The sequence below is a fragment of the Solea senegalensis genome, linkage group LG11 (genome assembly GCF_019176455.1).
Source record: "Solea senegalensis isolate Sse05_10M linkage group LG11, IFAPA_SoseM_1, whole genome shotgun sequence".
In the NCBI taxonomy this organism is placed as follows: domain Eukaryota; kingdom Metazoa; phylum Chordata; class Actinopteri; order Pleuronectiformes; family Soleidae; genus Solea; species Solea senegalensis.
In genome coordinates, this window is record NC_058031.1 from 25,561,415 (window position 1) to 25,574,494 (window position 13,080).

General features: G+C 39.0%; 1 protein-coding gene across 1 annotated transcript; it reads left to right on the forward strand.

The window, feature by feature from the left end:
- Positions 1-9,160: 9,160 nt before the first annotated feature.
- Positions 9,161-12,724, forward strand: LOC122777304 (transcription factor PU.1). The gene is made up of 6 exons (XM_044038460.1): positions 9,161-9,212; positions 9,431-9,464; positions 11,155-11,362; positions 11,450-11,565; positions 11,936-12,092; positions 12,170-12,724. The coding sequence occupies exons 2-6, from the start codon at positions 9,462-9,464 to the stop codon at positions 12,478-12,480; spliced, it is 795 nt and encodes a 264-aa protein (XP_043894395.1). The 5' UTR covers positions 9,161-9,212; positions 9,431-9,461; the 3' UTR covers positions 12,481-12,724.
- The last annotated feature ends 356 nt before the right edge of the window (positions 12,725-13,080 follow it).

Below are 13,080 nucleotides of genomic sequence, written 5' to 3' on the forward strand. Positions count from 1 at the left end.
TCCTTGTTGCATTTCATTGTTTCTTTTGAATTTATTTAGTAAAAAGTACAGCAGTTTTTGACTTTACGTTAATGTGACACTCAACACGAATGTCAGCGTGAAACCATGACTGTCTGTGGACCAAGTGTAGGACATGTGACCTGTCCAGCTGTGGATTTTGTCCTCAGAAGACTGAGACGTGTCTGACAGAGACATAAACAAGCAGATGTGATGTGTGAGTCTGTTTCAGAGTTCAGATGTGGGCGTTTGAGAGAAAAGACTTTGTGTTGTCCTCTCCCTTCATGTGAGCAGCAGCTGTGGAGGTGTGGACCTTCAGCAGGACCATGTTCTCATGTGGTTCCTGAGGAGTTTGTCCAGTGTTCTTGTATTTGTTACCTCTTTAGGGAATAAACACTGACCTTGTCAGGCCCAGTCGTCCTCGCGGAGACCAAAACCTGGTCCTAATGAGGCCAGAACCTCATTTCTGAGGAACTAGGACTATAACCTTATTCAGACGTGTGTGTGTGTGTGTGTGTGTGTGGGTGTGTCTGATCTGAAAATAGCTTCTCAGGTCATTTATTGAAACAAGATGTGATAACAACTCATGATTTTTACGATCTTCTCCTCCGAGCTCAGAGTTGATCTCTCTGTGAAAACAGATGATATATGAAGAGTCGCAGTCGTCACGCTCCGGGTTTATGTGTGATTCTCTGATAAGGCTTGTGTGTTTCTCTGCATGTCTGCGTGGTTTATGAGTGTTTAAAGACATCATAGATTGCAGGATCGTGCACTGGATGAAACAAACAGTCTTCCGTGGGAATGCAGAGTCCCACCAGTTCCCAATCCCGGTCCTTATCTGCAGCATTCCCATATGACTGATGTATGGATTTGATCGTCGAGCAGCAGACATGTGACTCTCCTGCTCCTGAGACACATCTCACGCACATTTCAGCCAAACTTTAAATGTCATTTAAATGGCTGATGCTTGGAGGACTGAATATTTCTCATCTTCTGCAGTCAAGTCGAGGGTCGTTGCTTTTCCATTATACAGCTCCAGCACTCGGCTCGACTCCTCCATCAGTGATAGAACCTGGTACCTGCTGTTTGTTTTACTTCCTGCTCTGACGAGGTTCAGCTGATTGGTCAGAGAGTGTTGTCACTGAAGAGTGATGAGCGCGACGTCAAAGCTGAAAACATGCGTTCATCTCCAACATTTAGCAAAGCAAATGTGTTGAACAGAGGAATCGGGTGGATTTGGATCCATATTGATACCAATGATAGCATTGATGATACTTATGATACTGGCTATATCATATCAGCTCATACCAGACCAGAGATTTTCCCGACACCACTGTTGTAAAATGTTTATGTGTGGTATGTTCACCTTCACTAATTATTGATGCAGCGCCACCTCAGGCGAGGAAGGGAACACGTTATTAAAGGTTTTCACTGAAGTGTGAAAGAGTGAAACTTGGATCGTACCAAGTCTGGCTGACTATTAGCTGTGAAAACGACCTGAATTCTCACCATTTGGTTGTTTCTCTCTTCTCTTGCTCACTTCCTCCGACAGCAGTTTGCTCCTGATTCTGAGGACTCCAGGTCGGGGCCCCCTGATCTTGCAAGGCTGATTTTCCACTAATAGACAGTAGGGGGTAGTGGAGACAGGCCCTTAATCTCCCCACAACACGAGGACTCTCAAGCTGTTAAATTAGGGTACAGGTTCTGCATCGTTGTGCTTTAAAGGGACTGTTGTGACACATTCTGGAAACAAAGACATAATAATAAAATGTGCTTTGTATTCATTGTTTTTTTTCAGAGATCAGAGACAGTGAAAACAGAGGCCTGTGTGTGTGTGTGTGTGTGTGTGTGTGTGTGAGACAGCGAGGTGTTTGAGGTCGACCTCAGGTTTTGCATACCTGCTCGTGTCTCTGACTACACAAACACGTAAAGCTCCAGCACCATGGCGTGTCCAACCGCCTCTACATGTACGCCCCGACTCACCACCGCCGCCGTCGCCACCACCCAGCCCCACAGGTGCGAAGATGAAACGCTCCTGATAAATTGATTCAAATCATCCCACAGCAAGTACTGTACGTTCTTTAACAGTTACTGTGTTTACTTGTTTCCATTCACGGCACACGTGAATGGAAAGACATATGTATAATGTGAGTGTTTACATTTACCTGTGTGTGTGTGTGTGTGTGTGTGTGTGTGTGAAACATGTCGGCCGCAGTGAAGTTCAATAATTCAAATATAATTATATAAATAAAGTGCATGTTGTTGTTGTTCAGGGGTATTTGTCGTTTATCATTTCACACACACACACACATAGGTTTGTGCAGCTATTCTCCTCAGGACTCTGCTTCGAACGCTAACCTTAACCATAACCAGTCAATGACTAACCTTAACCACAATTCAAATATGAGTCTTTAAACTTTAACCAGTTCCTTAAGAAGTGAGGTTCTGCCTCATTGGGACCAGGTTTGGGTCTCCATGAGGACGACTGGTCCTGACAAGGTCAGTGTTTATGACAGAAAATGTCATAAAGAGGTAACAAATACAAGAACACACACACACACACACACACACACTGGGGAAATTCCCTGTAACCTGCATGTGCACCGTTGATTTGCGTACGTTCACTAATCTGAAGAGGTTTGGCCATAACTGTAAACCCACCACACCTGGACACACACACACACACACACACACACACACACTCATTATTAGCTGATGACCTTGTTGTTAAACACACTTCACACACTAATGGTCAGCAGTTTTTTTTTTATGTGTGTTACGAGCCAGTTCTTCACTCACCTGCCGCCGTGTGACCGTTAGCGTCATGAGCCGTTCAGGCACGGCACACACACACACACACACACACACACACAAGCTAAGTCTATAAGTCACTCTCCTGCACCAAAGTCCATGGACTCTCTAAGGACTTTGGTGTGGGAGAGTGAGTGAATTACAAAATCGATATCAGTGAAAGTCTATGATATCTTCAGAACACGTTCATGTCTTTATCTCACTGTTGGACAGACGTGAGCATGTTCTGCAGATATCGTAGACTTAAACTGACATAGATTTTATTACTTTGTAAAGCACTCACTCTCCTGCACCAAAGTCCATAGAGAAAATCAGTGATTTTAGCTGGAGGGGACACAGGAGCTGCTGGTCCTCTGCTGCCTCGTGTGGTCACTTTGTGTCACTGAGGTCAATCTGAAGGTTGGATTTCAAACACTGAAGTGACAAAGTAAGACATTTGAACTTAGTGATGGAGGCAGCAGTGGATCAACAACTCCTGTGTGTGTGATGTTAAAATCACTGGTTTTCTCTCTGGACTTTGGTGTGGGAGAGTGAGCGGGTTTTGTCTAACACTGAGATAAAGACGTAAAAACATATTCTTAAGATATTGTAGACTCATTGTTCTGAAACAGGGAGCGTTGACAGTTCACAGGCGAGGGCGACACACCAGGCATCACAGGACATCAGGTTTCACCTGCTGCTCCTCTGGACTCAGTGTTTCTCAGGCCTTATCACCTTATCATATGTGTGTGTGTGTGTGTGTGTGTGTGTGCGCCAGGTGCAGGCTGAGTTATAGGAATTCTAACTGTCACCTGTTTCATTCAACATTCAGGGTTTTTCCGAACACGTTTGTCGAGTCTTTTTAAATGAACAACATCTTTGTGTTTTGACAACTCATAAATTCTGTCACTGCTCCTTTATTATTAGTATTACACGAGGGCAGGCACTTCTGTATAATTAATGTCCATCTTTACATCCAGCTGTAGGAGATAATGGGGATGTAAAGCTGCACACAGGAAACAACTTTATTTATTTATTCAGCTTTCTTTGAAAACAAGGCAATCTGAGATGGCAGACTTCACCCCATTCACGCAGCACACGGCTGTCGGCCTGTATGTGGAGCAACGGTAGAGCGTCTGACTCACATTAGAAGGTTGTGTGTTCGAATCCACGTCAGGTCAAAATTCTAAAATCTAACAAGCCTCTGTTGCTCATACTGCAAGCAAGTCAAGTTCTGCTACAACACTTTTTAAATAAAAGTTTGTGGATACCTTGTATTTCTTAATATATAAATACTGTGTGCATATATATACTGTATATATATATATGTATATATATATATATATATATATATATACATATATGTACAGTGGAGGAAATAATTATTTGTTTGTTTGCCCACCAACAAACAAATTAACAGTCTTTTAATGGTAGGTAATTTGATCTCAAGGGGGCCGGACCAGTAAAAATAGTAAAATAATAGAATAATAACCTATGAACAACAAGAACTCCTTTGTTTTTTCTCTATTGTTTTACATTTAATGAAGGATAGTTTTACAAAACATGAAATTTCTTGAGAAATATAAGTGCAATTTCAACAATATCATGCCTAAACTTACTATTTACACAGCACACTGGATCTATAAAGGCACAAACATTTAGTCACAGGTATCTGGAGCATTTGACATTACGTTTAGATTAGTGTGAAATTTTAACAAATTCATCCTGTGGGCCGGATTTGACCCTCTGGCGGGCCGGTTCTGGCCCCCGGGCCGTATGTTTGACACCCCTGGTATAGACCATTCATTTGTTTGTCAGTGGGTGAACTTACAAAAACAGTCAGAGATCAAATACTTATTTCCCCCACTGTATACTGTATATATATACATATATATATATATATATATATTTATTTATACATATATACAGTATATGTGTACATATACACATATATATGTATATATGTGTATATGTACACACACACACACAGTTGGATAGAGGGTGAATCATGTGACATCATGTACGGGAAACTCACCTGAAGCTTCAGGGAAACATGTCATACACCTGGTCAGACTGGTTGTAAAAGAACCAAAGTCGCATAAACTGTCAAGCATGAGTGAATGAATAAATGAATGAATGAATGAATGAATGAGTGAGGTTTAGTCACATTAATTTGGGACATCTCTGGTCACTGAAGCAACAGAAACAAAACACTGGTAATCTTTCATAAAGACACATACTGTATGAACGTTTACATCTGTGTGTGTGTGTGTGTGTGTGTGTGTGTGTGCATGTGTGTGTGTGTGTGTGAGACACTGTAATGTCTGACACAGTTCACCTCACACATAGAAAATCACTGTCATTATTGATTCAGCTGCTGCTGTTTTTATCAATTGACACACACATGCACACGAGCACGCACACACGCACACACACATGCATTAGAACTTTGATTAGCTGTTATATATATAACAAAAAACTGTGATATTTCTGATCTGTTATTCAGTTTGTCTTCTTTTTTGTGCTATAATTTCTATTTCTTAGTTTATAGTTATTGTTCATTGAAGCTTCATATACTGAATCAGAGACATATGAATGATGAATACGGTCATTATTTACATGTGCACATGAAGCCACAAAGATGGTAGTGTGTGATAATAAATAAAACTATATATTCATCCCACATGATTTCCATAAACGTGTGGTTATCAGACTTCTGCAGTGTTTATTGAATCACGTGTGTTGGATCAGGGAAACTTCTAAACCAGGACCAGGATTTAGAGCACTATTTTCTGTGTGTTTACAGAGAAAAGGCCTGTCGTCATATTTCACCAGGAGGAATTGCTGCTTTAAATCATGACACTTGGTGAAGTTAGTAAAGGCCAAAGCTGCAAATGGTGTCTTTTATTGCAGAGGTTGTAAATATCTGCTGCCTCTCCTTTATGTACATTTCATATCATCAGACGCAGCCTCTGGATTTATTTCAACTCAGATTATCAGGCATAATATTCATAGTTTTATATTCACATTAGTGAAATTTGGACTTGCTCTGCGACGTTTCGTCACACATGAAGAGGAAAAACTCTGATAACATTTCCTTCAATGCATTTTGACCCTTCTAACACAGGTAATAATCCTGTGTTAGTACAACCTGCCAGGGGTGGAGTTGCAACCGTGCGACCGTGATGTCTTTTGCACGCAGGGTACCGGTCTTAACCACTGAGCTACCCCACCCTTGGTATGTGACCTAGTATTACCTGGTATTATGTAGTATTACCTGGTATTACGCAGTATTACCTAGTATTACCTGGTATTACACAGTATTACAGAGTATTACCTAGTATTACCTGGTATTACGCAGTATTACCTAGTATTACCTGGTATTACACAGTATTACAGAGTATTACCTAGTATTACCTGGTATTACGCAGTTTTACTTAATATTACCTGGTACTACCAGGTATGACGCAGTATTACCTAGTATTACCTGGTATTCCGCAGTATTACCTAGTATTACCTGGTATTACACAGTATTACCTAGTATTACACAGTATTACACAGTATTACCTAGTATTACCTGGTATTACCTGGTATTACACAGTATTACTTAGTATTACCTGGTATTACGCAGTATTACCTAGTATTACCTGGTATTTAGCTATATTACCTAGTGTTACCTGGTATTACACAGTATTACTTAGTATTACCTGGTACTTAGTGATACTTATATTACCTGGTACTACCTGGTATGACGAGTATTACCTAGTATTACCTGGTATTCCGCAGTATTACCTAGTATTACCTGGTATTACACAGTATTACCTAGTATTACACATATACCTAGTATTACCTGGTATTACACAGTATTACTTAGTATTACCTGGTATTACGCAGTATTACCTAGTATTACCTGGTATTACGCAGTATTACCTAGTGTTACCTGGTATTACACAGTATTACTTAGTATTACCTGGTATTACGCAGTATTACTTAATATTACCTGGTACTACCTGGTATGACGCAGTATTACCTAGTATTACCTGGTATGACGCAGTATTACCTAGTATTACCTGGTATTACGCAGTATTACCTAGTATTACCTGGTATTATACTAGTATTACCTAGTATTACCTGGTGCATACACAGTACTACCTAGTATTACACAGTATTACACAGTATTACACAGTATTACCTAGTATTACCTGGTATTACACAGTATTACACAGTATTACACAGTATTACACAGTATTACCTAGTATTACCTGGTATTACACAGTATTACACAGTATTACACAGTATATATACAGTATATAATAATAAATATCCTCTGCAATGATCACATAGTTTCCAGTTCTTAGTGAAAGACTGAAGAGTTAAAGAGTGAGATTTTCCTGACCTACGTGTCGTGGTCGTCACACAAACGTCCACTGATGGAAACATGACACCTGTAGTTATGGGTTTGAAAGCTGGGGTAAGTTATTTATCTCATATTAGCATTAATAATTGATCATTTGGTAATTAAGTTTCATCATCATGTCAATTTAAGTGATCTGAGACAGAAGTAGCCCAGTACTTTTTAAAAGATACTAGAACTATGGTGACATGAATGTGAGCCTAACATAACGACTACTTTATCTGTGACACTTAATATCATTTTGAAATCGAAGATGTTTTATGAATGAATTCTTATTTTCTGCTCCACCATGAGCAGATTATCTGTGTGAATCTATGGTAACAAACACATGGTTCCTCTTCCCAAGTGTTTAGTTGTTCTTAAACTTTGGGGAATCTGGTTTAGTGTTTTTCTTGTTTCCTGTTTTATTTTGTAGTATGTTAAATGTCTCTTTTTGCCATCCCATAGATTTTCATTTTGCTTTTTCTGTTTTACGTTTTTTTTCTTCCATTCTTCAAAAAAAAAAAAGTTTTCATATCGCTGTCAAAACTCATTTGATTGGAATTTTAACAAGTTTAACCAGTTTAACAAGTTCTCATTTCAAATTATACAAGACAAAAAAAGTAGTGTTTCCACTTTCATTTCCGCTTTTCATTCTTTTTTTTCTTTTTTCTTATTTGTTGGTTTGTCTTATTGAGACTTATTGTTTTTGATGAAAATGGTTCCAAGGTTACATGATGATAAAAGTAAATATTATTGATCACTAAAGACAAAACAGGTGTTGCCTACCCCAGCTTTAACTCAGTTTGGGTGATTATAGATGAACTTTGGATCCTGTGTTTACACAGCAGCTTGCTGCATTAACAGTAGCTCTGTGTGTGTGTGTGTGCGTGTGTGTGTCGTGCGTGTGCGTGTGTGTGTCTCAGATGAAGAACGGTTTGGGGGAAATCCATGGGCGACACACCCTCCACCTCCAGCCTGGAATCCCCGCTGGAACAAACATCTGATTCAACCTTTGATGCAACGCTTTCCCACAAACTATATTATATTCTTTTTAAATTCACTTACTGACCTTTACGATTGTGTTCATTGTGCGCTGGAACTTCTTAAAGGGGAAGAAGTAGCTACTGGTGATGTGATTTTTCTTATTTTAATGTTCTAAAACACTTTTGTGGAAAGTCACATAACGATCAAAGCGTAAAGGAAATACAATAGGACATGGAATGATGTTACGACACTAACCAGTTTGGGGAGTTTATGAATAATAATTTTAATTTAACCCCTTACATTGCATTAATAAACGTAATGTATGCATTTATTAAACATTTATAAGTGTGGTTGTTTTGGGTTCAGGTCTATGATGTCTTAAAAATATGTTTATTTTACTTTTCCAACAGGAAACCCGTTTGTAAAGCACTCACTCTCCCACACCAAAGTGCAGAGAGAAAATCAGTGATTTTAGCTGCTGGTCCTCTGCTGCCTCGTGTGGTCACTTTGTGTCACTGAGGTCAATCTGAAGGTTGGATTTCAAACACTGAAGTGACAAAATAAGACTTTTGAACGTAGTGATGGAGGCAGCAGTGTGTGTGTGTGATGTTAAAATCACTGAGTTTCTCTTTGGACTTTGGTGTGGGAGAGTGAGCGGTTTAGAAAGTGATGAAAAGTGTGGTTGTATCTGTAGATATAAACTTATTTTATTTTTGTTCTGTAAATCCTCATATAAAATAAGAAACTCATTCAATTCAATTGAATGTCACCTATTTTATTTATTACCCACAGTTTTCTGTTTTTAAAATAACAGAATTTCTTCTTATATTTAGCGACAATGGCCATAATATGCCATGTTTTTCTTTTTTTCTTTTGCTTTAAATAAACCACTCCCACTGTGCTAAGACTCTTTGGTGAAATGTGGGTGTGGCCTCAGTGTGCAGAGGCTTTAAAGGTGAGGTGAAGTATCACACAGGTGAGCGTTCACTCTCTCATATCTTCACTCTGAGGAAAAAAATAACTGCTTCACTGCAGCAGAACACAGGTCTGATTTATACACATTACACTGTACATACATATATATATATATATATATATATATATATATATATATATATATATATATATACAGGCTGTGAGTGTGTGTGTGTGCGTGTGCTGCTGTCATGTGACTGTGTGTGCGTGTGTGTGTGTGTGAGTTTCTTTCACTTCCCTCTTCACATTGTTTAAAGTTTAATCTGTGTTTGTTTGTTGTCTCCACAGTTTGTCTTTCACCCGACTGACACAAGGAGAGATGGTGAGTGTTAGATGCATTTTTTACTGTAAAAAATCAATAATTATATTAATATTTATATTAATCCAGGAGCCAGAGCTAAGCGCACATCAAAAATGCTTCAAAAATAATGTGGAAATAGTTAAATAAGGTTATAAAAAAGACTAACTAACTACAGATTTATACAGATATGTCTTGTGTTAAAAATACTGATTGTTGTCAGGATTTGTTAAAAATGCAAAAAAAAAGAGTTTTAAACGACACACATTTATTTGTGAGACAGATAAAATAAATATTTTAGATTTATCCAACCGTTAACTACTTTAAGTGTTTATTTTGGTGTGGCTTAAATGGAAAGTTCAATAAAACAGATTTAATCTCAAAGGAAATGCTACATCACAAAAAGTAACCCATTAAAGCAGTTTAAAAAGATTAATAAAATATTGATTTGTACAAACAAACAAAAAAAAAACACAGTGACAGAAAATAAATAAAAATACTGAAAGTCGTCATATGTTCTTTAAAAATAGAAATAAGGTCACACAGAAAAATCTAAAATGCCATAAAATCTACAATTTGGAAAATTAACTCAAACTAAAATGGACCAAAGTTAATGTGTAATATTAACGAGAAAGGTAATTCCAATCATTTTCTTTTTCCAGTGTCGTTCAGTTCCAATACCTATTATTTACAATATATATTGTATTTGTGATTTTATTTTATTGGCGCCTATAAGATATAAAAAACAGGAAATATTTACTGTGTCACAATATTTAGGGTTGAAAACATCAAATACTTATATATATATACATATATATTCTATATATATATATAATTCAGTGTGTAAACAATAATATAGGTTACAATGTCAGTCACTTCTGTGTGTGTGTGTGTGTGTGTGTGTGGTTCAAGGGTAAACATGTTATTTATAAAAACCATATGAAACACTGTGACCTGAATGAGTGAAGAGAAAATTTACATAAATTTGTCAGTCAAATTTAAAAAGTGTGGTCAGACGTATTTACAACACACAAACACAACATACAGCAAAGGTCAGGTCAAATTTCATAATACAAAATTGTGTTACATGGAAAACAAATAGAGCGCGGTGTCTGTTTTACACTATTTACATTGTAAAGATAGATTTTTACCAAGAATTTTTTTAAATTCTACGGTATTCATTCTTAACTTGTGTGAAGCAATTTTGTTTAACTTTGTCTAGTTTTTCCTTATTTTAACATCAAAGCCTGAAAGTGGCAACATTCCAAACATTCCAGCAAAAGCTAAATTTAGCCGAGTATTTTTCTTTAAAACAAGAAAATTTGAATCTAATTTAAGAATAATTGTCTTATTTTTTTTATGTCACGGTAGATCACAGATAAAGACAGTGGGCAGTGAGATGTTTGGTATCTGCTGTTCATGTTAATTGAGATACAAATTAAAAATGGAGCAGGACGCCGGTCTACTCCTTCTACTTCCGGGTCAAAGACCGGGGAGGACAATTTAGTGCATGTGCAGAACACCAAGTCTGACTCCAGTCTGACTAAGCATATACTTGCAGGAGTTATGGGACTATGAGTCACAGTTATCCAGGTATGTTAGTCCGACTAACACTATTCCGTTTTTAGTCGGACTAACATGTTTACATGACATTAAGAAAAACAACGTATGTCTTTTTACATGAATGTAAACACACTGACTGTCTCTCTGTCAGATGTCCTATATGACTGAGAGCAGGCTGGGTGGAGGTCGAGGGTCCTGGAGCTCAGTGGCTCCCTCTAGCTGCCCGGAGGTTGACCTGGAGGTCATCGAGGAGTACCTGCAGGAGCACTCGCTGGAGGTCGCACTGGCGCACGCACCCCAGGGCGCCGTGGGTCAACACGCGCACACACTGTTCCACCCAGCGGGCGGCAGGATTATAGGTGAGCGTGAGGACGATGATGACGACACTGGCGATGATGATGATGATGATGATGATGATGATGATCTGACAATGTCGTCCTCCACAGAGAACAGCTGGTCAGGTCATGGTTATGAGTGGCACTTTGGATCTCACCCTACACACAAGGAATATGAAGAGCAAGCTCCGCCCATAGCCTGTCCCAGTTGCCATGACAACCAGTGGGTAAGTTTGAAAAAAAAAAACACAGGAGCCACTCGTGAACTACTGCCTCGTGTGGTCACTTTGTGTCACTGAGGTCAATCTGAACAAAGGATTTCAAAGACTGAAGTGACAAAATAAGACATTTTATACCTAAAATGTTGTAGATTTAAGGTGGTGAAAGATTTGCTCACTCTCCCACACCAAAGTCCATCAGTGATTTTAACACAGGAGTTGTTGATCCACTGCTTGTCAAACAGTGAGATAAAGGCGTGTTCTTAACATTAAAGATTTTTTTAAAGGCTTAAGTCTGCTTTTTACACCTGTATGTAACACGCTATGTCGGACTCCTTCATCTAACTGAAAACATCCCTTTGAAACATGTTTTCTTCAGGACCATGTTGCATTTTCCTATGAAACGACTGCGTACATCGACTCGGACTCTCAGTCCAGTTGCTCCCAGTATCAGGAATATCAGGATTCTGCGTCTCCGTCGTCTGAGAGTGGAGGACGGAAGGACGGAGACAGTCTGATTCTGTCTCCGTTATCAGGTAAAAACACAGACACACGTCACACAACCCTCCTTAATGCATCAGTGTGTATTTTACACCCTTATATTCACCAACAGGAAAGAGGAAGGAGCGCTTGTTCCAGTTCCTGTTTGAAATGCTGCAGACGCCGTCCATGCGGAGCTGCATCTGGTGGGTCCAGTCCTCCTCCGGCACCTTCCAGTTCTCCTCGCAGAACAAGGAGCGCCTGGCGCAGCTGTGGGGGCGTCGCAAGGGCAACCGCAAGACCATGACCTACCAGAAGATGGCGCGGGCGCTCAGGAACTACTCCCGCACCGGTGAGATTCAGAAGGTGAAGAGGAAGCTGACGTACCAGTTTGATGAGAAGACGTTGCGAGGCCTGCAAGGAGACAATTCCAACAGAGTGTAGAGAAGTGGACACGCCTTTAAAGGGGTAGTTCAGGATTTTTGAAGCGTGGTTGTACGGAATATTCCTCATTCTCAAGGGTCAAAAACACAATGTTTGAACTCAGGTTAAACTTCCGTTCAGTCTTGCATATTTTCAGGTTCGTCTACGTGCAAAAAAATCCTGCACATACTTGACAGTAGTACTGCAAGTAACGCTTATTTTTGGATTATTTTCTCCATTCATCGAGCACTTGTTTGGTCCAAAAAATGTCAACTAGTGTTTCCCAAATCTAGAAATAATGACGTTTTCAAATGTTTTGTTTTGTCCACAAACTAAAAATAATCATTTTTACAGCTTGTGTCTGTAATATCTTACACTTATGATCTTTATCCACAGAGATCACACACACAGAGTTGTTGATCCACTGCTGCCTCCGTCACTAAGTTCAAATGTCTTATTTATGTTCAGATTGACCTCAGTGACACAAAGTGACCGCTCCTGTGTCCCCACCAGCTAAAATCACTGATACTCTATATGAGGTTTGGTGTGGGAGAGTGAGACGTCGCAAACTTCATTTCTTTTATTTCTTTTATTTCTTTTAATTTATGAAAATCTGTCATT